General features: G+C 38.7%; 1 protein-coding gene across 1 annotated transcript in view; it reads right to left on the reverse strand.

Moving 5' to 3' along the window:
* Nucleotides 1-1,264: 1,264 nt before the first annotated feature.
* LOC147170982 (cilia- and flagella-associated protein 337-like) overlaps nucleotides 1,265-26,483 on the reverse strand; it is a 28,260-nt gene continuing 3,041 nt past the window's right edge. The window contains exons 5-18 of the mRNA XM_086080842.1: nucleotides 25,841-25,924; nucleotides 25,668-25,760; nucleotides 25,384-25,555; nucleotides 19,808-19,975; nucleotides 19,108-19,256; nucleotides 17,963-18,196; nucleotides 16,176-16,340; nucleotides 15,727-15,842; nucleotides 14,014-14,144; nucleotides 10,945-11,034; nucleotides 10,622-10,699; nucleotides 9,233-9,423; nucleotides 5,233-5,430; nucleotides 1,265-3,434 (exon numbers count right to left, since the gene is read on the reverse strand). Of these exons, the coding sequence (XP_085936968.1) occupies nucleotides 3,264-3,434; nucleotides 5,233-5,430; nucleotides 9,233-9,423; nucleotides 10,622-10,699; nucleotides 10,945-11,034; nucleotides 14,014-14,144; nucleotides 15,727-15,842; nucleotides 16,176-16,340; nucleotides 17,963-18,196; nucleotides 19,108-19,256; nucleotides 19,808-19,975; nucleotides 25,384-25,555; nucleotides 25,668-25,760; nucleotides 25,841-25,924 (2,040 nt within the window). The 3' untranslated portion in view covers nucleotides 1,265-3,263. The remainder of the gene's footprint in view (nucleotides 3,435-5,232; nucleotides 5,431-9,232; nucleotides 9,424-10,621; nucleotides 10,700-10,944; nucleotides 11,035-14,013; nucleotides 14,145-15,726; nucleotides 15,843-16,175; nucleotides 16,341-17,962; nucleotides 18,197-19,107; nucleotides 19,257-19,807; nucleotides 19,976-25,383; nucleotides 25,556-25,667; nucleotides 25,761-25,840; nucleotides 25,925-26,483) is intronic.

Below are 26,483 nucleotides of genomic sequence, written 5' to 3' on the forward strand. Positions count from 1 at the left end.
CCGACTAGAAATAATTTTCTCACAGAAAATAATCTAAATCGAAATAACCTGTCCATATCTGTTGTTGTCATCCTATCATCTTTGTTAGCTAACAGTAGGGTAGGTGGTAGAAGGGACAGCATTAAAGCACAACCTTGTGAAGTACACTGAAAACTTGCAAGATATACTGATGTCTCAGCGCACAATTTTCCAACTTTCTCATTTATATTTTTCTAGTTTTAGAGGTGATCTTTAAAGCAACATAAAAAAAAAAACAGGTGACTTCTTGTGAGAGTTTAATCTCTCATGGTCACGAGTGCACTTGTTGTTCAGATTACACTGACCACTCAGACACATCAATATCGCTCCTGCACTGGCCACAAACACACGCACGCACATTCACACAGCGATGAAGGGTACACAAGGCTCTTTTTCTTTAGCCGCTGTGATGAACGGAGGTCATTTAGACCCATGTGCACACACACTAACACACACATAGTCAAAGCTGGTGATAAAGTGAGGCCTTGGCACGACTCACCTGAGGATCACTGGCTGGCAGCCCAGCATAGACATTCCAATTGAGCCTAGCACCAAAACAACCACTCAAACTTTTCTATTGAGCTCTGTGCATTATGTGTTCCTCTCGTTTTCTCTATATACAAGAAAAAGCTGAATGAAGTGGCTGAGGAGAGGGAAGTATGGGCCACTTGGCCATGGTTGCATTACAGACTACTTGCTAGATGCTTATTGCAGAAATCTAAAGTAATTTGCGCCAAAGCCAAATTGAAATATTATAGTCGTAGTTTGTCTTTGGCGTATCATCTCAGATCAAAATACCCTGCTCCAGTTACCTCCACTGGGCCTCGCAAATCAACGCTGCTGCAGTGTGGGGAGAAATAAAGTTTGACAATTGTTTCTATTAGAACAAGACGCCTGTTAAGCGGAGTCAATTGTATTCAAGGATCAAAGAAAAGATTTAGAACCGTGTTCGAATCAAAATATGCTATATATTTGATGATTTTATATTCATTCCTGTTAATACAGTGCTTGTTACAAGTTTGGTAGAAAATAGAAGTATAAGTAGAAAAATGCGATTAGAAAAGTGGCAAATTGTGCGATTAATAAGTTAAAAAAATATCATCGCTTGACAACACTAATATATATTTTTTATTTTAACATATTTTGTGGGTGTTTCCCAACCTTCATGCAAATAGTTTACATTAGAAAAGGGACCAACAGCAAACAGAAATGACATTATTTTTAGTAAATACCATACGTAACAAGTTTCGGAAAAAAATGAAGTGAAATTAGATCATTTACGCGACACACCTGTATGATCTCTAATAGCATATTCTTTTTCCATGACACAGCGGTTGGGAATCCATAGAAGGAGTAGCCGTCAACATTGTGACAGTGACTAAGACATCTCAGTTAACAAAAGTCTAGTCTCTGCATTAACACTGTTCCTTCAAAGTGCCATGAAATTAAATGGTGATCGCAAAGCGGCGACTGCAATTTAAGTAATTAATCTTCATTTTCCAGGTGCATACATTTGTGTGATTTAAAAAAAAAAGTTACATTAAAAACATCAATAACAGGGGTACACAGTTGCCATAACTCCACATATATGCAGCAGAGCAATTTAAAGCATTGCAACAACATAATAATGTCATTAAATCAAACGCACACACAAGTCAATATAGTCAGCCTGGTACATCTATTCATTAACTGCTACTCTCAGACACTCCACTGACTCCACAACATCCCAAGTAATAAAACAGTCAACTCCACTACAAAGTATATTATATATTTGAACTGAATTAACCTTTGTTACACTCACAATCATTTCCATGATGAATAGCCACGCTCCAAACCAAACCAAATTCATTTTAAGGAAGAGCACAGGTAGCATTTAAATGGCAAGCAATTATGTTTGATAATTCCAGCCTCGCCTCTAAAGAGTAGAAACTTATATATTTCTTATGACGAAGGACCCATTCCACCCCCACCCCAAATAAATCATACATACATACATACAATTTAGATTTTTATTATCAGCTAATTGCAAAGAACACTCACATTCGCACCTATGGACAATTTAAAATACAGTATTCAGTAACCCTATCATACATGCATGTTTGTTTTTTTACACAGAGAAAGCAGATGTGTTAACCACTACAAAGCTACCTGCTGCACATATGCTTAAAACAATCAAAAATTATTTGCTGGTAGATCAGACAATAATGATATATTGTTTAAAAGCCATTATAGTAAATACACAATATATGGTTATAAAAGGCCGTCCTATAATTAGTTAATTGGCATCGTCACCTAATTGGCTGATCATTCATTTTAAAAACTCATTGGAAAGCTCACTACCCACCTTGTTGAAATGTTGCTCCATATTGCTGTGCTCTCTCTCACATGTTTTAAGTTGTAGACATATTAAATTATTGCTTTGACTGATTGGGTGGTTTAATGGTCAAGCCCCGATCGTTTAGGAGATGGTGGGTTATATAACACCGAGGATGAAATATATGTTTTCCTGTACTTTAGTATCCCAGCAAGTCCATCACACAGTTTTGATTTTACATCTCATTAGGATCTGATATCACACCACCAGCTGATAAATGGTACAGTAACTGTGACCCGTATCAAGATTTATCTTGTCTCCAGATTGCTACTGCTGACCTAAGTTGAGTACATCTTTTCACTTGACTTTAAGATGCCATCATTTATTTTAAGTGCCAAACTAATGTCAAAATTTACCTTCCTGACTTATAGCAACAAATCCTAGCTCACATCATTTACTGGACTCTGAGCAGACTTCTTTTTTTTTTCTCTGCTTCATCCCCCTTTAGGTTGTTGTTGAGCATGCAACTAGTCTGTAATGACTTGACAACATAAAATACTGTATGTAAAATTTTGGGAATGAACAGGAATTGGTAAGTGCCTGTAATAAACCATAATGCTGCAAAATTTCAGGTTAGCTTTTAAAATGAAGTTGCTGGGTTTTTTTTAATGACACGTTCGTCTTGGTTAAAACATCATGATTTATCATCACAGTTATTTTCGAGAATCAACTTTTTATTTTTAAGTGTATAATTCATTCCCAATAGTTAGTAATCCTTTTCTGAAATGCATAAGGAAAACTGATGACAATTCTGTGCCCCTATGCAACCTCAGTTGTGTTCTGTCACTATCAATTCAAATATCACCAAGACTCTTGAAATCACAGTGTCATGGTTTCAAATAAACGTAACACAACGACCGAGGAAAGACACTTAAGTCAAAAGTGACAATTCACCCAGACAAACGCTGTGCTCTGTTCCACCATCCTGTTTCTTGGCACTTTCCACCTCCTCACGTTCTGCTGTGTTGTCAGGGTGTCTATCATTAAAGGTATCCCGCTGTGGGTGAACACATGCAGGCCTCATGATGCTCCACTGCTCCTCCTAATAGAACATCAGTAGAGAAGCAAAAAGTCAATTTTAGAATAGCATACCATCGTTCAAACAGCAATTGTAAGCTATTTAATGTGCACCCGTCACATTACTTTCACCTACTTTGACTGGAGAGGATTTTGTTGTAAAAAGACTGCCGATTGAAGGTGACTGTGTTCTAACTACCAATCAGTGTTACATCTGAATTCTTTGCATAAGTGATGTCCAATTGCCTTGGCTATTTGTAACATGTTGTTTACCGTGTTTAGCTGCATGATCAAGTGACTAACTGACAAATGAAGTGACCTTCATGATCGAGCCAAGAATTATTTGTCAATGTCGGGCCCTATTTTCGTGCCCAGCACAAGTCTAGAGAAAAGTGCAGTCTAACTGTGCGCATTTTTTATTCTTTTGGTAATTTGCTTAACTATAGCAGATAGAACAGTGCCTTTTGCACCGTTGTGTGATGGATGAACGCAGCCAACTCTCGGCCAATTGAAGCGGCTCCCCTCATTCCCATTAAAATCATGGCAGTGGATGCGCGCAGAACTTGACATTGCAGAAGCCGAAATTGACTCGCCGGGGTCAGTGCATGAGATTACAGTGTGATTTTACGGGTAAAATGCAACCAACATCCTTGTGGATGATGACTGCGGAAATTGAAGACCACCTTGAACCCACGATTGTTGCATCTTGTGTGTGACCACAACTCACCCTCCCAGTTGTGCTGTGCAGGTGTACTATTCAAATATTTTTAAGATGATAATAATTTGTTTCATGATTTGATTTCTACAATAATTCAGAGGGATTGTTCCACGCTGTTGTTATCCGCCACGTGTCCGCACGGCGTGTAACCTGTCTGCCTGCACCTTGATCAAATCCACCAAAATCAGGTTACACCACCTGCACCATTGTTTGGCCTGGTTTTTGTGAGTCTAAAATCTAGTCGACTTTTTGTCACTAAAGTGCCAGATAAGTCGAGGGTGCGGAAAATGTGCATATATTTTTCTTTAAACATACATGTTTATGTTCACGTATGTAAATTATCTTGTGGGTTATGGATTGTGCGTGATTTGAGACCTAAGCAAAACATAAATACCATAACACTATGCAGACATCACCCCTGGCTACCTTAGCTAATTTATTTTCCCGTATAAAAATATTATATTTTAAATATTGCCACGATCCTAATAACATATTTATACGTTTTTTAATGTATTTCTTATGCTAGAGCATACAGAAGGCATGCTGCTTAAAGCAATGGTTGTTATTATTAACTTATTATTATTAGGTGGCAGCAGAATATAAGAGATCAACCAGGGCCATGTTGCAAAAAGCTCATTTACCCACAGTTTTAAACAGATTTGTGAATAATGATGAAACTTAGCTATATTCTAATTCTAATTGCTGTGGAAACAGATAGAAATATACTTTTTTTCCCTGATGAAAGAAGATACTCTAATCTTTTTTTGGTAGGTTCCATGTTTTTATAGCAATAGAACACAATATTCTGTGGGCCTTGCAAAATCAGTCAAAATCCAGTAAAACAGCCGGGAGCGAAGGGAGTTGCTTCGGTGAAAATGGCAGGAAGTGAATGAGTTAACATGGTCCCTTTTGGCACGTGTATGGAGACGTCTTTCACAACCTTTCAGTCACCTGGATCCTACCACCCACCACTATCCTAGGGACAGTCTATCCCTAAACAATTAATTCCTTTTCCACTAAATCCATTTATTTCAAAAATACAAATATTGTGTTCTGTAACAGTTGGCAACGCTGCATTACTTTCCTGCATATGAGCGAGTGTTACCTGTCCAAAAAAGCCAATGATTTCTCCTGGCAGATAGCTGAGGGCCACACTACAGTCTGAAGATGCTGACAGAAGGAGCAGCCGATCGCCGTGGAAACTGGTATGCAGGTGAGTGACCCCATCATGGTGTGGGCGGAAACTGTGCACCAATTCTGGAGGTTCAGTCACCACTTCCTCGTCTGACTCCAGGCAATAATGCTGAGAAAGTCAGTTAGTTCATCAACATACATTTTGGAGGCCATCTCAGAGATCCATGCATGGGTGTCTAAGAATTCTGTAATTACTTTGCTCAAATTTACCACCTGCATGCTCATATTGTTTAATGACAAGGTACAAACCCAATTCCCAAAAAGTTGGCACACTATACAAATTGTGAATAAGAACTGGATGCAATTATGTGCAAGTGCCAAATTTCAATATTTTGTTCAAAATAGAACATAGATGACAGGCCAAAAGTTTAAACTGAGAAAATGTATCAGTTTAAAGGAAAAATATTTTGATTGTAAATTTCATGGTGCCAACAAATTTCAAAAAAGTTGGGACTAAGAGGCTGGAGAAGTCAATTGCACTTCCAAAAACAGCTGGAAGGCCAGTTACCACTAATGAGGTCCATTGGCAACTTGATTGGAGTATAAAAAGAGCTTCTCGGAGTGGCAGTGTCTCTCAGAAGCAAAGATGGGTAGAGAATCACCAATTCCTCCAATGTTGCGCAGAAAGATAGTGAAGAAATATCAGAAAGGTGTTTACCAGCGAATAAGGTTGAAGTAATCATCTTCTACAGAGCATAACATCATCCAAAAATTAAGAGAACCTGGAACAATCTCTGTGTGTAAGGGTCAAGGCCGAAAAGTCACACTGGATGCCCATGATCTTCGGGCCCTTAAACGGCACTGCACCGCAAACAGGAATGCTTACTGTAAGGGAAATCACAGAAAGGGCTCAGCAATACTTCCAGAAAACATTGTGGGTGAACACAATCCACCGCGCCAGCCGCCGTTGCCAGATGAAACTCAACAGTACAAAGAAGAAGCCATTTCTAAAGCAGACCAAGAAGCGCAGGCGTTTCTCTGGGCCAGGGGTTATTTAAAATGGAGTGTGGCAAAGTGGAAACCTGTTTTGTGGTCAGACGAATCACGATTCCAAGTTCTTTGTGGAAAACTGGGGCGCTATATCATACTGACTAAAGAGGACAAGGACAACCCAAGTTGTTATCAGCACTCAGTTTATAAACCTGCATCTGTGATGGTATAGGGTTGCATGAGTGCGTATGGCATGGGCAGCTTCCACATCTGGAAAGGCATCGTCAATGCAGAAAGGTATATTCAGATTGGAGAACAACATATGCTCCCATCCAGGCATCATCACTTTCAGAGAAGATCTTGCATTTCTCAACACGATAATGCCAGACCACATGCAGCACCAACTACAACATCATGGCTGCGTAGGAAAAGGATCCGGGTATTGAAATGGCCAGCCTGCAGTTTACTTCTTTCACTTATAGAGCACATTTGGGGTATCATAAAGGGGAAGGTGCAACAAAGAAAGCCCGAGACAGTTGAACAGTTCGAGAGACGCGTGTTAGACAAGAATGGGCCAGCATTCCTATTTCTAAACTTGAGAAACTTGGGGATGCCTCACAGTGGTGAAAATGGCCTTGTCCCAACTTTTTTTTTAGATTTGTTGACACCATGGAATTTAAAATCAACAGTTTTCCCTTAAAATTATACATTTTGTCAGTTTCAACTTTTGACCTGTTCTCTATGTTCTATTCTGAATAAAATATTAAAATAATTTGCATTCAGTTTTTATTCACAAGTTGTATAGTGTCCCAACTTTTTTGGAATTGAGTTTGTAGAAAAATTAACCGAGGCTTATAAACAAATCTGAGGGACCGGCTAGATAGCATGAAAAGAAAGCTACGCCCACTGTGCGAGTTTGGTTGCGTCACTCAGTGTGCGGCTGGCTTAATAGTTGATGAAGTTAGTATAAGGACAGACCCCTTGAGATCTATCGTCTCATTTTCATTTCAAGGGTCCCCCCCCTTATATTATCTCGCTGGTGGAATGAGTCACCAGGATTCTTCTCAAGAGGCTTATTCATTTCAGTAGAAAATGAAAAGAAATCTAACATGCCTTAATGTCAATTTTTTGGGGCCTACAACAAATACAGCAAGTCTGCATGTCCTCTCTGTTGTGCTGTTTGTCGCGTTTCAATTTCAATTCACTTCTGATTGAAGTGTCAGTCACCATTTCAATTGTATGAAATCACTCATCAGTCTACCTGTTAGGCATTATATGCAGCACCAGTGACTGATCATAACGTATATCAGTGTGTGTACACGTTATAAGTCACATTTAGCAGTGCAAGACAAAGACCCTCAGTATAAGTTTATGTGTTAAGGCAAAAGGCACCATCTGTAGACTCGCTGAGCACATTTGGAAGGACTGAAAGTAAAATGCTCCTAGTAAGGGACTTAAAATTGGTTAATTTATGGTTATCGAAAATACTTTTTTTTTTAGTTTACAAAAGCACAGACATTAACTCATTAACTGCCATTGACGGCTATAGACGTCAAAAATTAATTTGAACTATTTCTATTAGTTTAACATTTTTTCCACTTTTGTTAACAAGAGAATGAAAACCTAGGAAAAAAATTGTACATTTAGAACAGATATCAAATTTGTGATAACTAACTAATTAACGAGTGAAGTCATGTGATTAATTACAAAAAAAATTAATCGCCTGACGCCCCTAATTTTTAATAATCTTTTCTTCTTCTCTTTAAAAAAGAAGAAGTAATTTTTATTATTATTATTTTTAATAATCTTTTCTTTTTTTTCTTTTTCTTTATAAGAAAGGTTTATTAAAAATTAGGGACATCAGGCGATCGCATGACTTCCCTAGTTAATAGGATATCTGTTCTAAATGTACAATAATTCCCCCCCCCCCCTAGGTTTTCATACTCTTGTTAATAAAAGTGGGGGAAAAATGTTAAACTAATAGAAATAGTTCAAATGAATTTTTGACGTATATAGCCGTCAATGGCAGTGAATGAGTTAAATTTGCAATAAGTTGTTTTGGTCCTTGACATACAATAACCTAAGAAGCATACATTTGGGGCGTAGTGCCTTTAGTGCACAGATTGTGATGAACACAAACTACTGCATTATGTTTTAATGAGATGCGAGAGTGAACTACACTGCACTGCGTCTTGAGTGCACAACACAGTGCAAACGTTCAAGCCATCCAGCTGATCCCAAAGTACGCTTGCCGTGGGACAGGATTTGAACCAGAGCGTTGAGCTTGCCCAACTTTTTCAGCCCTGCTCCACACATACATTTCCATAAATTAAACTAGGGAGTAAAATGTGCTTGAGACATCTGAGTTCAACCCGATTTGTAAAAAGCGACAAAGATTTGAGGTCAGAAATCTTTTGGCTGTAATACTAGAGAGGCTGTGAATTATTTCTGGAACCAAAAGTTAACATTTGATTGTGTTACTACAAAACTACTATTAACGCTTTTTATTTTTATTTGTTTTACTTCTCCTTCCAGTCTGGTTTGATTAGTTTTACCAGTCCAGTCAATTTTCTCTTAATGTTCAGCCTACTTTTACTAGAAACAAAAAAATAAATGTCCAGCGATTTTTTGTATTAGCCAACAGTCTCCTATGAGAGTGATAAGCCTCTGTGTATTTACGTCACCAGTTTCCCTTTGGTCTTGTCAGAAAAGCTTATTCTATCATTTCCTTATGCTGATTTATCAACTTGCATCTTTTGTGATGGTTAAAAACATTCCAGTTGCATCACAAACAGCCATTTGAAAATATAAAATGAGTGGCAATTTAAATGTAACATGAGAAACCATGTCTCAAGTTCAGTCGGATTTCTGTCAAATGCCATCAGATCCATTTGTAATTTTTGTTCTGCTTGTACATGACCTAAAGCTGGTACATATCAGTTTTTAAATGAAAGAATCAGCAGCACATCTCTGTTTTGTACCTCAATGTCCCATGTCTTGATTGTGCCCAGCCTATCTGCTGTGACTAAAAGCTTTCCAGAGGGGCTGACAGTCATGACAATAGAGCCGAGCTGTGCCTTGTGAGCCGTGAACTGTCCCAGGAGATGGCCGTGGACTGTGTTCCAGAGCCTGACCAGTCCACAACTGCCACATGACACTAAGTTGGCGCCACCTAAGGGAAATACAAATATCAGTCCTAACTTCTAACAATCTTTTCTGAGGAAAAAAACATTGTAGTTGTTGTTAATCTTACAATGGAGGGGTATTTTATTTGGGTTATAACTAAGCTTTAGCACAAGAATAAAGTCATATAATTTTGAAAATAAAGTTGTAAATAAATAAAATTGGAATGCAGCAGATTGAACCCAGCAGCCGCCCTCCCTCTTTGGAGATGGATTGTAAATTCCGTAGCCGCTGTCAAAAAATATTTGTTAAAATATCATGGCAACAAAAAACAGCAAGTAAAGAGGCACACCAACCTGTCTCATTTTATTACAAGTAAGAATCTTCTACTATAATACCCTTTTTCTCATGTGAAATTGCGATTTCATTCACACGATATTAAGACTATTCATGCAGAATGCAAACTTCCAGGAAAATTGCAATATCCCTATATGATTTTTTTTCTTTTTAGTGTGGCCATAATACTCATTCACTCATTATTGTCCCAAAAAAACATAACTCAAATTATGAATATCTAATACCACTTTTTTTCAGACCAGTACAAGTGTTCACTCTTTGAGTACTAATTTTCTGGCCGATCACCGATCGATGACAAAAAAAGTTTGAACAAAGACCTTTCTTTCTGACGCAGAACACGATTCACCAATGTGTGAAACTGCAGTAGCGACAACGATGGCTGAGGAGGGCTTACTCTCTATGTCAGACTTTGTTTGCGACCGGTATCGGCAGCTTCCACGACTACCAATACCTTAAAGTGACGGTGTTCAGAATTGTTTGTGATCTAGTGATGAACTAATAGAATGCAACAACCTGCAAAGTCCTTTTCCTTCGGTTATCCATAGTAGAAAGATGGCAGTGTCAGCCTTCTGTCAGGTACTAGACCTTTGATTTTATTAAAAATCATGTCTGTTCATGTGATAGAACATATTTTTGGGAATATTATACGAATCAATTCGAAAAAATTCTACACACTGTCCCTTTAAAGTAAGACTGGTATCTGCACCGATACCTAGTATCGGTATTCACACATCCCTACAATAAATTTACTATTATTATTAAACATGCCCAGGTTACATCTATTTCAGTGACTTTGCTACAACACAGTGAAGAAGTGAAGAATTACACATTGAAGTAAGTAATGCAAAAAATACTCATGGTGAGAGAAGAGCAGATTTCATTCCCTTTACCTTTTGCTATTTGTGCAGATGTACGACCTTGTAAAAACGACAATGTGGCGATGGCGTCAAGGGAATGCTCCATTTGCTCTGTGAGACAAAAATGACAAGATCACAAAAACTATTTTGGGGAACACTTGCACCAAAGGGGCCTCTTACTTAAACAAATGCTAAAGTGTTTCTACGTATCTATCCATCAGTTTTCTAGGCCACCATTGCTGTCTCGCTACATGTAGAATAGCTCAAATTTATCTGAAGCTCTTTTGTATTAACACCTGAACAAGTGACAGTAGCGGGAGTGGTTTGTGTGCGCAACAAGAGACCATGCTGCTTACTAAATTCTTCATGTTTAGCCGGCAGCTGCAGTTTCCTCAGAGCTTTTTCTGTGTTGTTGTTCCACACTATAATCTCTCCATCGCGGCTTCCTGCACATTTTATTTTGGGGCAAAAACAGACAGGCTATTAAACATTTCTCCAGTCATCATTAAACAATGAAAAAGTTTTAAATTGAATATAGGGAAGCAATTAAACTCAACATGTGTCTCGAGCTACATTATTTGTGTGCTCACAAAAAAAAAGAAGGAAGAATCTCATTCTTTTAGTGGAGGTACACATGAGAAGGATTGCTAAAGACAGCAGCTCACTTGCATTATTCATACAGCCCAAATCCATTTTTTGTATTACCATTACAATTGTGTCAGGAGACAGAGGAAGGTAGATGTGTTTTTTTTGTTTTTAAGTGCAGTTGATGTTCATGCTGTGATTAAAAAATAATTTAACTCACCAGTTACTCAGTGAAATAATTATTTGAAGGATTACCTTCTACTTTCACTTTTGTTGTATTATTGTAAAGTAACTGTACTGCTTACTTGAGTGCAATTTTGACGACTCTTTCCGCCTCCCATTGCAACCATATTGAGGCAGCATGGTGCCAAGGAAATACTTTGAAGGGAGTTGAGAGGGGCGGGGGGCATCAATTAGTCACAGATTTTCACTATTCACAGCTTTGCTCGTCCCTATTAAATTGGGTAAGATTGTAATGTGCTTTCTTTTCATTGCATTTAGCAAACTTTTTTTTCCCCATTACCATTACCTAGGGCTTCAATGATTAGCTGAGATAAATCATATGGTTGAGTCACCAAAAATGGTTCCTCCCTCTCAAGGGCTATACACTAATGGAGCAAAATGACAGGCCTCGCCACGTTTTCAATCACTACCTTGCAGCCTAATTATGCCACAACAATGAAAGGTTTCCAAAGTGGCCACACCCAAGAAATGTGCAAGTAGGATGAGGAAATTGAGTTTATACTTTCGGAAATAGTATTCATGAAATAGATTATTTGCATTCATCTGACAAGCTGCCAGAGGTGTCAATACAGTGAGGCCTCCTTCACCTTGGCTGAGTCCTGAGTGACAGCAGATTATGAATGAAAAGAAATAAGAAAATAAGCAAAACTCCTAACCACAGATTCCACTGCCAAATAAAATTAATAATAAAATCAACATTAACTCATTCACTGCCATTGACGGCTATAGACGTCATAAATTCATTTGAACTATTTCTATTAGTTTAAAAAAAAATCTACTTTTGTTTTGTTAGTATGAAAACCTAGAAAAAGAATTTGTTGTACATTTAGAATAGATATAAAATTTGTGATTAATCGTGAGTTAACTAGTGAAGTCATGCGATTAATTACGATTAAAAAATAATAATCACCTGACAACCCTAATTTTTAATAATCTTTTCGTTTTTTAAATAAATAAAATAATTATAATTATCTTATTTCAAATTTTTTATAATCTTTTCTTTTTTTAAAGAAAAGATTATTAAAAATTAGGGGCATCAGACGATTACCATTTTTAATCATAATGAATCGCATGACTTCTCTAGTTATCACTCACGATTAATCACAAATTTGATATCTGTTCTAATACAATAAAAAAATTCTAGATTTTCATACTCTTGTTTAACAAAAGTGGGAAAAATGTTAAACTAATAGAAATAGTTCAAATTAATTTTTGACGACTATAGCCGTCAATGGCAGTGAATGAGTTAATTCATAGTTTGCGATTATACTTCTCCAATCATGACATGCAGGAAGTAAGAAAACACTATCAGGAAAGCCAAAAGGAATCTAGGGGCAAAGTTTCCAAACTTAGTTAAGAATCTCCTGAATCGAGCTTTTGTTCCAGCACAAACCATTAATTACTTCCAAACCCTTTTCCCCGCAGCGCTGAGAACACCCACTCTTATCTTCGTTTCCCCCCGCAGCCCTAACTTTATCTTTCTCCTTACTTATCTCAGGAGCTGTTGTGTCTTAGAAGGCCAGAGCAGGTGTGCAATGTATGCCTGCACTCCGCTACATGGGAATTGAATTCAAGGTGCTACCACACGTTCATTTTTTTTTTTTAAAGCAAACACAAATTCTTGTTAACCAACACAAAAGGGGTTTACGTTGTGAGTTCAAATTAAAATATTTCCTTAAGCTGCATGGAGATGGGGAATACAAAACCACAATGTTTTTTGAATTCAAGATGAGGAAAGGCAAATTCGATGATGTTCATTTTGTTCACCAGTAAAGCCTATACCTGTTGTCTTGAATTTGGTAAGGGGAAATAAAATTTATAAAAAAAGGGTTAGATGAATCCACAGTGGAAACTGGAGCTGAATACCTCCAAAAAGGCTAAGAAATACTGATTGAAGGTAACTGTGGTGAAAATGTTCACTCATAATCTTATTCTTGAATGCAAGTTATTGTGTGACAGTATATGCCCACCAGGCAACCAAAAATAATGTCTGTCTGTTTAATCATGCATGCAGACGCTCATGAAAGCAACTATATGTAGAGAATGACTCCTTTCATAACAACCACACTTCATTTCATCAGCGCATAATTGCTCCTTGTTATTTCACTTAAGTGCTTTTCGCTGAATTATTTTCATTTCTAAATCTTCTTTCTCTCTTTTCATCTCCCCGTTCCTCTCCGTAATGCCCACCCCCACAGACCCATTATTAATTCAAGTCATTAAAGTTTAACTTACAAAGAAAAGAGAAGGATGATACATAGTAAGACAAGCACTTTTATGACAATGCGTATGCACACTTTTAAATGGAAGTCGACTTCTTTGGTCAAATAACTTGTGAGGAAGTTTTGAAAGTACTTTATTATATTAGTGGCAATAGATAGTGGCAATCATATTCATCATAAGCAACAGACCGAAATAAACGTAATCATACATTGTTTTTGAAAATAATAAAACACAAAGTCAATACCTACCATGTACCTTTGCCATGCACAATGGCAATACATTCCATTTCCATGCCATTCATTTTGTTATTGGCATTATCATGGGTGCCGAAAAAAGACATTTTCTAAGAAGAAAAAAACTGCGCACACACACACCTGTGACGAGAGTCTGCGGAGGTTGGAAGGCGGCGCAGAGCACTTCAGCGCGATGATGAACACCGCCCTTCCACTCTGATGGGTCAACGTGAGACTTGGAGAAGGAATGCCGGCGGAATACTGTCAACATCCTACAGCAGGAGACAGCAAGAGGGCCGGTGAGGGGCGGAAAAACAACACACTCAAGAGACTAATAATGGATGAAATGACATCGGGTGGGATGCGGATGTTACACAAGAAAAACACGCTTACATTGCAGAAAGTACATTCTTTTCAAACAAGGATCTCAGAGCTACTTATTCTCGCACTTCTGAAATAACACATTTTACTCAAATAATCTTTAATTATGTTATTATAAATGATGAATTATATTCATCTACACTACCAGGCAAAAGTTTGGGCACAGTTTCTCCTTCAACATCACTTGAAAGTGGGTCCAAACTATCAAATGATAAGTTCTATAACATCAATAGAACATTAAGCAGATACCGACAACCCTGCTTATCACAAAAATAAAACCCAGTTTTTCAACTTAATTGGATGTGTGTTTTAACTCATTCGCTCCCCAAAATGTATAAATACGTTTTAAACGTTTTAAGCGTCCCAAAGGCGTATTTATAAGTTTTTTATGTTTAGTTTGTTTTATGCTAGAGCATACAGAAGGCTTTGATGCAGCCTCTCAACTGCAGAGAACGGTTGAAGCAATGATAGTTATTACAAAAACGGCCAGCAGGTGGCAGCAGAATGTAAGAGATCAATCAGGGCCATGTTGCAAACAAGCTGATTTACCTACCCACAGTTTTTAACAGATTTGTGAATAATGATGAAATTAGCTATATTCTAATGCTAATTGCTGCAAAACGGAAACAGGTAGAATATATTATTTTTTTCCTGATGAAAAAGAGACTCTAATTTTTTGATAGGTTCCATGTTTTTATAGCAATAGAACACAATATTCCTTGCAAAATCAGCCAAAATACAGTAAAACAGCCGGGAGCAAAGTGGGTTACTTCAGTGAAAATGGCTGGGAGTGAATGGGTTAACAGTGCAGTGAATGGATGCAGAGTTAGTTTTTATTAAAAATAAAACAAATATAACCATTTCTCATGGTCATTGTAATTAAAAAAATGTCTATTCAGGATTTCACTGTTGTTTTTACTTTGACTTAACAAAAAACACAGTTTTAGTAATTTCTAAAAAAATTCTTCACATACCTAACTATGAATGTTGTAATGGCAAAACCCAACATTTATTACATTGTTTATGAATATAACAATTACATTTGGCAACCTGGTGGAATCTGGTGTGAGTTTGAATGCATAATGCCCTACGATCCGTTGTTTTGTTCATGTAGTGTCATTGAAGCTACGTAGATAATTGCAACTGCCTGTGGTGGGGAAAGGAAAAGTGACTCTTGAATAGTGATGATACCTGCATGTACCTGTACATGTAGTGATGTTTGGGAGTAACTGTAGATTACTTGTATAGAAAAACACGTTGAATTAGTCGTTACTCAAACGCGCTACTTATTGATGTGTTACTAGCATCACTAAAAACACGTGTACCTTCATTTTCACGGGCTACCATTTTCATTATTGAGACAGAAACTGTCCTTTTTGGATCACTTCAGACCCTTTTGAAATGTTTACATTTCCAGGCTCCAAAATGCTATTGCTGTGTAAACAAATGGTCAAACTGACACCTCTCAAATACCTCTGCCAACCCATCACCAGGAGGCCCGTCCTCAGCAGCAGCATGTGCGAGATGGCCGCAGCCTTGCCCAAGGCAACGTTCATTTTGTGGAGGCAGCGGCCATTGAAGTCCCACACCTGCAGGAAGCATGAGCAAGATGAGGAATGTGGAGAGGTGCTTTTGGTCCTCTCGTTTTGCCTTTAACAATAATCCCACTGCATAACCGCTGCATTGTTGTTGACGATTGTGACAACGATTATTAATTATTACATGCATAATCATCACTCTCATCCAGAAATTATCTGTGTTTTCCCCACTGCTGGGTTGTTGTGAAGAGCCCAGTGCATTATGGATCAGATCTGCATAATAGGGCTAAAAATAAATATATTTACATTTTTACAGAGGTTTGCACACCAAACACATAACTAGCTTTGAGACAGCATGAGTTATGTGTGCGCGTGTTCACTCACTTTAACCTCTCCATCACTGCCTGCAGTGAACAGCCGGGTCTGCGTGCCATCCAAAGCCATAGTGGAGATCTCGGCATTGCCATGGCAACGGTGGATTTGCTTAACCTTTTGGCCCGTGTCAGCCAGCCAGCAGATCACAGAGGAGCCGGTGTCGCTGCTTATTACCTGCAGCGAGAGAGAGGAAGTCAGAGGATATCAATCATTGAAAGCAGTTTGCTCTGTGCTATATGGTGAGAATGATGATTTTTAATGATTGTGCTACGTGCTGAGAAATGAAGAGTTTTAATGAATCTGACATATCATGCATGCATCGGATCTAATGCCATGGTAAGCCTGGGGTGAATTATGAATGTTTCGGTCAAATGCATATGTATCAAAATAGAGAGTGTATTTTCCAATCAAATTAAGTGACAAAAGGGAATGCTCTGTATTTTGTCTTTATCATATTTGCATCTAAAAGGGAAGTCAATGCAAACATTTTCTTTACAATAATATTTTCTATGCACCACCACTCGTTAATATTGTGTTTATTGTGTTTCTGGAATATGAAATAAGCAGTAAAATACATTTTTGTCCATCTCGGAGTGCGTCCATTTTACCACTTGCTAAAAAATGACATCACAGTTGCTCATGCAAAGACCAATCACAGCTTAGCTTGCAAATGTCACATGACCAAACTCAGAAAATAGGTTAAGCGTGATTGGTCGTTATCTGAGCCCTGAACAATTATTATGTCAGGCAAAATGGCCACCCGTTGAGAAGGATAAAGCATATTGTCAACAAAATTGTTGGGTTGACTTTGCATTAGAGAAACAAGAATGTGGCTAAAGGGATTTCAAAGTAAATGTTTTCTGAAAATGTACAAATGTGTTGTTAAACCCCATATTGTCGAGTTATGTCAGCCATCTTGCTTTGATTGCAGTCAGTCCATCCATCAGTCCACCTGTTCCGCCAATATTGGTGGGTCAGCAAGTTGTTCATCAGTCGATTCATCAAATCAGTCAGTGAATTAGTCCATCCATGCATCAGACTGTTAGTCAGTCCATCAAGCCATGCATCAGTCAGTCAGTCAGTCCATTCAACAGTCTGTCAAAAGTCCGTCCGTCCGTCCATCCATCGATCGATCAGTCAGTCATTAAGTTGTTCAGTTCATCAATCTATCAGGCAGTCATTCGATAGCTGGTACGATAGTCCATCAGTCTGAGCAGTCCTTCCTTTCATCAGTTTGTCCATCCGCCATCATCATCACGACACATCCATCAGTCTGTCAGTCAGTCAGTCAATCAAGTTAGTTAGTCCGTTTAAGTCAATTGGTAAGTTATTCAGTCCGAACATCAGTGATTCAGTCCATCTGTCATTGTCTGTCAGCTTTACTGACTTTATTCTCTTCTACTTTTCACTGTTACATTTCAAGCAGAATAATCTACCTAACGCACGATTACCCACTTTAAGCTTAAAGCTTAAACTAAATTTTATTTAGGAGCTGTTCCAGTCAGTCAGTCAGTCTCTTCAACTGTCCTTTTCTTCGGTAAGTCTGTCAGTCAGGCAATCTATCTGTGAGTTGGTTAGTTGGTCAACGAATCAGTTCGACAGTCAGTTGGGAAATTACTCAATCCATCTGTGAGTCCGTCTGTCATTTATTCCATCCATCATTCATCAGACAGTCAGACAAGTTGTCCGTCCATCAGTCAACACTAAGGTCTGCTTCTAATCAATCATCTTCTCAATGAAACTGTATAGTTGATACTGTAATAGAGTTCTTAATCTCCACTGTACTCAAACCTCACATGTCTGAAAAGACTGTTGTAAAGCACACAGGTGACAGGGCGCTCGTGACTGCTGGTCCTCGTCTCCTCCTTCGTGCTCTCCAGCAAGACAAGCAGGCTGTTGAAGGTGAGCAGCAGGAGTTGGCGCTCTTCGATCAGGAGCAGGAGCGTGTGCGCGTCTTCCCGAGTTGCTGGGAAAACGCCACCCAGACGATGAATACAGAGCTGACTCGAAACATCCCATAAACACAGAGCCTGAACAAAGAAAATGGATGCAGGGAGTTGACATTAGAGTGCAAGGTTGACTACATTTACACAAATAAACGGCAATATCATTTTGAAAGTCATCTTAAAATAATAAGAGTAGCAAAAAAAAAAGACCAAAGATGGATGACCGCTCTAGCTCAGTTTCTACACTGCATGCCTCAGAGTGCCTCTTAATGAGAAGTCTGCCATATTGGTTTACGGCACCAAACAAGATGAATGTCTCTGGTGCATGAACACTTCCAGGGGAAAAGTGTGGTAAAGCTTTCAAAGCGTCTTGCTGTGGCAGATGGTGTTTAAGAAGAAGGCAGATGGAACATAAATCACCTCTAAAATATTTATTCCCCTCAGAAAATCCAAAGGAGAAGGCAAACATGCACAGTGCTGCAACAGGAGGGAGAAAGAGCAGCAACAACATCATTTGTGCAACAGAAAGAAAGCAGACGTAGAAGAAAATGTGCTCAAGATTTTAATAAATGGAGCCAGCAGTGTGAAACAAATCTTCCTATTCAGCTGCAGTAAGGTATCAAAATTAATAATACAATGATTCTCAGAAGTCATTTTTCATTACTGCACAGACACACACACACACACATATTGGGTTTACATGTCTCATTGACATAATGCCTAGACCCTTACCCTAACCTTAACGATCACAACTGACTGCCTTACCCTAACCCCAAACAAACCCCAATTCAAACCTAAACTCTAAAACCAAGTTTTGACCTTCAAAAAGACATTTGGACTCATGGGGAGCACCAAAATATCCCCACAAGGACACGTGGTCCCCACAATGATAGTAAAATCCAGAAAATGGTCCCCATGATGTGATATACACCCACGCGCACCCCCCCCCCCCCCCACACCCCCCCCCCCCACACACACACACACATACTAGCTACCTTATCTCTGGAGTAGCTTAGCAGTTGTTTTTTCTTCTGCAGGAAGCAAACAGCCGTAACTGGGGCAACGTGGCCAGTGAGGATGCACAACGGCTGGGAGCTCACGTAGGAGTTCCACAACAGGACTTGATGATCCACACCTGCAGTGGCTACAAGCAATCCCTTAATCTCAAATTAGACAATGTAAGGATTGTCTTCAAATTGAGCTGTGCATGTCGTTTTCACTCAATACGAGTTTACGTAAGCAATTGAAAGTAAGTATTGACTTTAGCATCTCTAGTCATATGACAACATAATATTATTAGATGAGATGACTGTCATGTTTTTTTGTTGTAAAGTTTCAAAGTAGCTGAGTAGGCAAAAATTGAGAAGGCCCATTAATATAATATAATTGATGTTGACATTGATCAAGTTGCCTCGTAATGGATCTAACAACGCAATCTCTTTTTACGCTTGGCCTTTTACAGCATACCTTTCACAGATTTGTGAACCAAATCATATGGCATGTCAGTACACAAACATCCTATGCAATAAGTTCAACTTTTTTTTTTCCACCCTTAAGTTTTCGTAGTGGAGCAGATGGTGATAGATTGTAAGGCCTTACGAGACCAAATTATTTCATTATGAACGTAGTAAACCAATACGAAGTTGCAGATGGGCTCATTGCTACAGCCTCTTATAATTATATTAATTTACTTACCAATCAGATTAAGTTCATGGTGATAGTCTATGTCCCAGACGCCTCTCTTTGTAAAGAAAGACGTCACTCGTAGGCTCTTGCTGTCTTTTTCCCTCCAACCAATCGCTATGCTGCTTTGTGGCCTGGTGCTGCACGACACAAAGGCCTCCAGTGGGTCCACGTAAAGTACTGTGGGATGCAAGAAAAAGTATGATGAAGATAAATGTCAGGTTCCATTCGTGAAAAAGACACCTTAATAGAGTTGAACCACTGGTGGGCGGGCTGCTTATACCATAGAAAGCTTGTGTGGTGTTCCATTTACACTTAATGTATAGTTGTTACTGTTAAGACTTGCGCAGTGGCTAATAATAGGTTCCATATATTTAATATTTGCTACTGAGAATTTCTTAGAATACTACATTTCCATCCATTGTGATCAAAGTGGCTTAAATTGAGGCTAAGGGTGGCTAATAGGGGTTGAAATATTTGACTCTCTCTCTCTCTCGGTCTGCAATTCGATTCAGAATGATTTTTGATTCAAAACGATTGATTGACAATGATTTCTACTTCAATTTATAGATGTGCAAAGAGTTGTCATGATCGACTCCAGTCTGAATCGCTAATGCTAATTAGCGCACTACTCGTGGCCCTTTTATCATTCAAAAGAATGGTTTTTCCTTCAAAAAGCTTCAGTAATGTTTACAAAGAAGCATCTTAACATTACTCACCGCCATACGCTTTTCCTACGCTGCAAAAAATAAATAAAAATATTGGCATAACTTGATCGTGACCTTTTCCTTCTAACTCTCTAATGTGGCTACAACTTAATGTATCAGAACACGTCAAACCACACTGCCCCAAAGTGGCCAAATCATGTACAACATGAACAGCGCTCCCAATAATCCGGACACTTCCGTCAAGGAGACAGCTCGGCTGACAAATAACATTAGGGCGCTGAGATGGCGTGTGTCACGGGTCAAAGGTTATCCCTACAAATTATTTACATTTGATTATTTTCCATTCATCATAACATTTCTTTTCCACTCTGGGAATCAAAATACGGCTAGATTTCAGACTGAGACGTGTGACTCATCACTGATTAATGACTTCTTCCCTCCTTGACTGACACATACAAATCATGAGGTCTTTGTGACCCACAACAGCTGCTTCAGCCTGATTAAGCACATGTCATTTTACATTCATTTGTTGGAGTTTGCAATCGAAAAGAGGAAGAGCAAAAGATTAAATCAACCCACTTGTTCCGAGGGAAAATTAGAACGAACACTCGGTCTCAGCATTCATCGGTGTGCATTCGGGCATTTTGCAACCACAAACTCGATACTTCCTCCGAGACTGCTTCTATGCCCTCCTGGGTGTGTGGCACTCCCAATTCCCTCACAATTGAGCCCCACCCAACTCACTCTGGTGGCCCAGCCATAGCTAATGGTAAGACTCCCACTGGTAGCGCCGGGTGGGCAACTTCAAAAAGAACAGCACCAGCACCCAGAGGTATGCAAACACACACACTCCACTGAGGCACACACAAACACAACTCCCCCTTGGTTTTACACGCTTGCAATCCACACACACTGCCTGAAAATCGCAATTAGCCACCACTTTCAATCTGTCGGCAATGTCGCCTTTGTTTCCCCTTTACTTGCTTTCCTTTTGTTTTCCCATTGGCTGTGCTTATTTATGAGTTTATTCTTCTTTCTCCCCCTCAATCGGGATCGCTCGCTCTCGGCCAAGTCGGTCTCGGAACGATGCAACTGCTGACTCATTATTAAACAGCCCAATGACTCTAAAGGAGAGATGGAGCTGAATGATGCAAGTGATCAATGATACAATAAAGCGACCTCTTTGTCACCCGGGATGAGCTGAAGTGGGAGCGTCTCAGGAGGACAAGCCTCCAGCTCAAACTTCATGCCGGCAGTCAAAAGTCTGGCTGAGGAAGTGGATGACTCAGGACTCACCTCGTCCACCCCTGCTGCATTTTTTGCCGTTACTGTAGTAATGCTGAATAAATGAGCATCACTGCTGACACAGGTGTGCGGGTGTCAAGGTGAAAACATGGCAATGGAGTCAGAATACTTATGCCCGTGCCATATTTTTGTTTTTTTTCCCCTGGCGTTTGCAAGTTATTCTTCATATTTGCTGTGGGGGCACAAAATATGAATTTCTTAAGGGGAAAGGGGAAATTCAATGACTAACATATAAGGCCGCAGCATAACATAAACAAATGAGTAATACGGGATATTCAATACCACTTTTTTTTTCAGACCGATCCCAGTATAAGTACTCAAACCTTGAGTACTCACCGATACCAATTAGGAATGAAACATTAACCGCGATATCGTGATATTAAAATTGCCACAATATCGTCGTCATGCTACGATGTTTAAAGCACCACATCTCCATCAAAAAAAGGTTACTTTTCACCTGCTTCAGCCAAGCACAGCGTTATGAACTACTACACTATGATACTTTCCGCTGCTGAGCCAATAGTAACACATTGTTTACAAAATAATTCAAGAAGGCGGGGGACAGCGACCATACTGGCATAGTGGCATGGATATAGCAGAAAACTCAAAGGTTGATATATCGTCACCCTCTTAAAATAATTGCCCAAGTAATTTTTTTGAAAAAATAATTTTATGCCTAAATCATCTCCTCATGATACAAATGATTCAATTACTTGTGTTTCCTGAAAAAAATACTTTAAATGATATATAGTATTATGAGCTTTTTTTTTTTCATATATTGCCAACACCACCACAATATATTGATAATTATCGGTTCATATCATGATATCGTATTGTGACCGATACAACTAGTACTTTGGTTACATAACATTTCAAAGTACAGCATTTTTACTAAAAATGTCATAAAATTAATAGCAATTTTCCATTCTTCAAATTTCTACCTACTGATCATAAAATGGCCACTAGAGGGCAGCCGATACTGGGATTAGCCACTGTCGTGAGTACCGATACCTTGGAATAAGGCCAGGTATCGGTACTCGCTCGTCCCTGGTAATATTTTCTAATGCACTGTTGCTGCACCGACTGAGTTACTGTCGCTAACTGCGGGCCTAGCATGCATACTGCAAAAGACAGAGTAAAAAAAAAATAATCTTACAGTAGAATGGAGTGCAGCTATTGCAAACTCCAACAGTGATGCAGCTCATGTATGAGGTCTTTGAGCAGGTGTAACTAATTTAACATTTACTATTAATTCATGCAGCAGAACATCCCTGAATTGAACACACATAATACCAAGACCAGGTGAAGATCCAACCTGCCTTGACGAACAAGACCACACGGGCCGCCAATCTAATTGCTTGGTAGTGATGCCTGGATCGATACCAAAATATCAATACACCGATACCAAGGTTTCCAATACTGCCACTGCCATCATATTACAATATCAATATTTCCACACATTTGTGTGAGTTATGTGTTGAAGCAGTTGGAATCAATCATGATCTAATTCCATCTGTGCTGTAAATTGTAAGGGCTGTAATATTAAAATGGCTAGTCTTAATAACATTATGCTAGCAGGAACTTTTTCTTCTGCCTTTCACTGGGTGTATGCGCATTGACCAAACTAATGGGGTAACAATTATTATATCTCATACAATACAGAACAGAAAAATATATCTGCATCCTTAAGTGGAATGTATTGTATATACCTGCACATTGATTTGATTTATTCAAAAGGGGACAGTGCAATTCAATAAAACACGTAGAAATTCACGAGTTAAAAAAAGCCAGAATTAGCCAGAAGGCTATTTTCCACCTGTAGTCCCCTGGCCATCATGTTAAAAAAAGCAATAAAATAAAAATATATAAGTACTAGGGGTGTGCCAAAAAATCTATTCGATTCAGAATCTATTTTAAATGTCCCAAAATTGATTTTATTAAAATTATTTTATACTGTGTTGCCTTTGTCTGTGTGTGCCTTTATTTGGATCGCTGTTCATGTTGTTCCCGGTTTGGCCACTGAGGGGCAGTGTGGTTCCATGCGGTCTAATACACTGTTAAGTTGTTGCCACATTAGAGAATAGAAGGAAAAAGTAACAAACAAGTTATTCCAATAAAAGTTGTTTTTTTGCAGTGTGGAGCCGTTCTTTTGAGTGATAAAAGTGCCGCGAGTAGCGCGATAATTAGCATTAGCGAGTCAGACTGGAGTAGATCATTACAATTCCTTGCACATCTATAGATTGAAGCAACAATCATTGTCAATCAAATCATTTTGAATCAAAAATTGCTCCTAATCGAAAAACGATTCTGAATCGAATCGCAGGCCCAAAAATCGGAATCGAATCGAATCGTGAGACATTCAAAGATTCCCACCCCTAATAAGTACAGCACAGACACACAATTAGTAGCACAGCAGATTCAGTGTCTTTTAGTGTTGACAAGTATATGTAATTGATTGGTATAAGAGGATCCTGTGTGACATCATTGTTTTTGTTTCGCGCGTTGCATCACGGAAGAATCGGGAACTGAGTGGCAAGAAACAGCGCGTTTTACATGTAGTTTGATAGTTTTAAGGATTAAGAGAGGCGGATGGTTTACCGCATTCCTACTGAAAGGATTTTGTGCAGTAATAAGATCCGCTTAGTCATATTGTTTTCGCGATCTCATTCAGGTGTTTCAAAGTACGATCGACACACCCTGACTTGTTCCTCGCCTTGAAATGGGCTATCTTGAATCGCTTAACCTGAAGGCAAAAGAAAAAGCCGTCCAGCGTTACGAACGGAGGATCAAAAGGCAACGAGTGTCAGAATTGTGTCATGGATAAATAAGACAAAATATATTTTTGGTGCCTAGTTTTATACTCGAGTGTCCACATCTTGTTCATCTTATCCGAATAAATATTATATTCTGCATCCGTGTTTTGATACCTGCCAGCCTGACTTGTGTACGCAGTAGCCTCGTAGCCAAATCCTACCATGACAGCTGCATTTAAGGTGCTACAATGCTACGTAACATGACTGCATGTTTCTCCCAAACTGGATTTGAAAAGTAGAATTGTGTAAGGTCTGATATTGAGTTGTTCACCAGAGACCAGATGCCACTGAAATTCTCACATCACGGGACAAGTGACACTGTACTAAAGTCTCATGCATTTCCAAAAGTAAATAAAGAATAAGGTGTGGTGCTTGTTTGACATAATTCCCCCGTGCAACTAATAATTGTTGAGAGTGTTCAGGGAGGTTGATTTTGATGACGTAAACCAATCAATGAAGAATAATTACCCAGCTTTGTATTATATAAGAGTAAATGTCCACAAAGCAGATGTCTGTGTGGCCAGGAAACATATAATCTATTATCATCCCACATATCATATGGGCTTTGAATAATATTAATTTTGTCGTCAATACATATATTATGCGTCCCTCGGCCGTTAAAGTGCTTAAATATTGACGATTTCGCCCCCGCTAAGCTTATTGTTGTACGTCGCATCTATACAGCGTGGCTGAGCCCGTTATTTTTTTCTGCCGCACATGCGTCAAAATTTGTCAACAAAGGATCCTCCTATAGTGTTTCTTTCTTAAACCAGTTGCACCTTGCTTGACATGTTTGTTGTACCTTTCCGCACCCAGGCTGGCTTGTGTGCCTGATGTTGAAGAGCATAGCAACAGTGATGTTTTCCTTTGACCACATCCTCCCATTGGACAATGACCGCAGAATCAGAGTCTGTCCATCGACTACGTTGCTCAAACAAATAGATCTGGGCTGATGTGAAATGTAAAGCGCTGACCTGCAAAAAATTACACACATACATTTGCGCATTGTGTGAGCTATGCAGCAATGACATATTGATTTGGCATTCCTTCTTATGCCCCTATTCAGTTTTCCCAATTTGGTGTCACCTGTCCACCAATGTCACCTATCGCAAGGATAGCCTGATCTGGCTTGGAGGCATCAGACCAATAGTCCAAACACCATGGAGTAAACCTTAAACCCTGGAAAACAGAAATATAAACTAATTTGTCTAAACGAATAAGCGAAAAATATTTTCAGATTCGCTTTTACAGCTTTTTACCTGGACTTTATATTTGCAGCTGAATTCCTTTTTTGATAGAATGTCATAAAAACACACCTCCTTACTCGTGAATGACACAGCAATCTGGAGGCATGGAGAAAAAAATGTATCTCAAAGAGACAAAACATCCATATAATAGAATAACGAAGACATTTAACAAGTGTATGCCATACTTTCAAAGGCACAGACTCATATTTGGAAACTTGAACACAGACACAAAAAGTTGTAATTAGAATGAAAGAAAAAATATATTATACTGAAATACAATTAGTATAAATGTCATTAAAATGATTAAAAATTTTAAACGGAATTAAACAGCTTGTCATGCGGTACGGTAATTGTGTGATATTTTAGTGCGTATCCAAGCATAATGAATAATAAAGGATGATCTTGGCCAAAAATGTAATTAATTCATTTTCAGACAATGTTATGAATACTGCATTAGAAATATCGGCCAAAAAAAAAAAGTATTCATCGGCAGTCAGCTTGTGTCCTGTGTGGTGGTGCTGAATTAAACCACTTTATGAGAAAAATAAGATTTGTATTTTTATTTTCAAAACAAAGTATGCTTGTCTCGCCATTGGAAATAAAAAGTTGGATCCTACAGAGACTCAAAAATGCCTATACTGGATTTCACATTTAG

This window comes from Leptonotus elevatus, chromosome 7 (genome assembly GCF_054856555.1).
Source record: "Leptonotus elevatus isolate MCC_2025b chromosome 7, RoL_Lele_1.0, whole genome shotgun sequence".
In the NCBI taxonomy this organism is placed as follows: domain Eukaryota; kingdom Metazoa; phylum Chordata; class Actinopteri; order Syngnathiformes; family Syngnathidae; genus Leptonotus; species Leptonotus elevatus.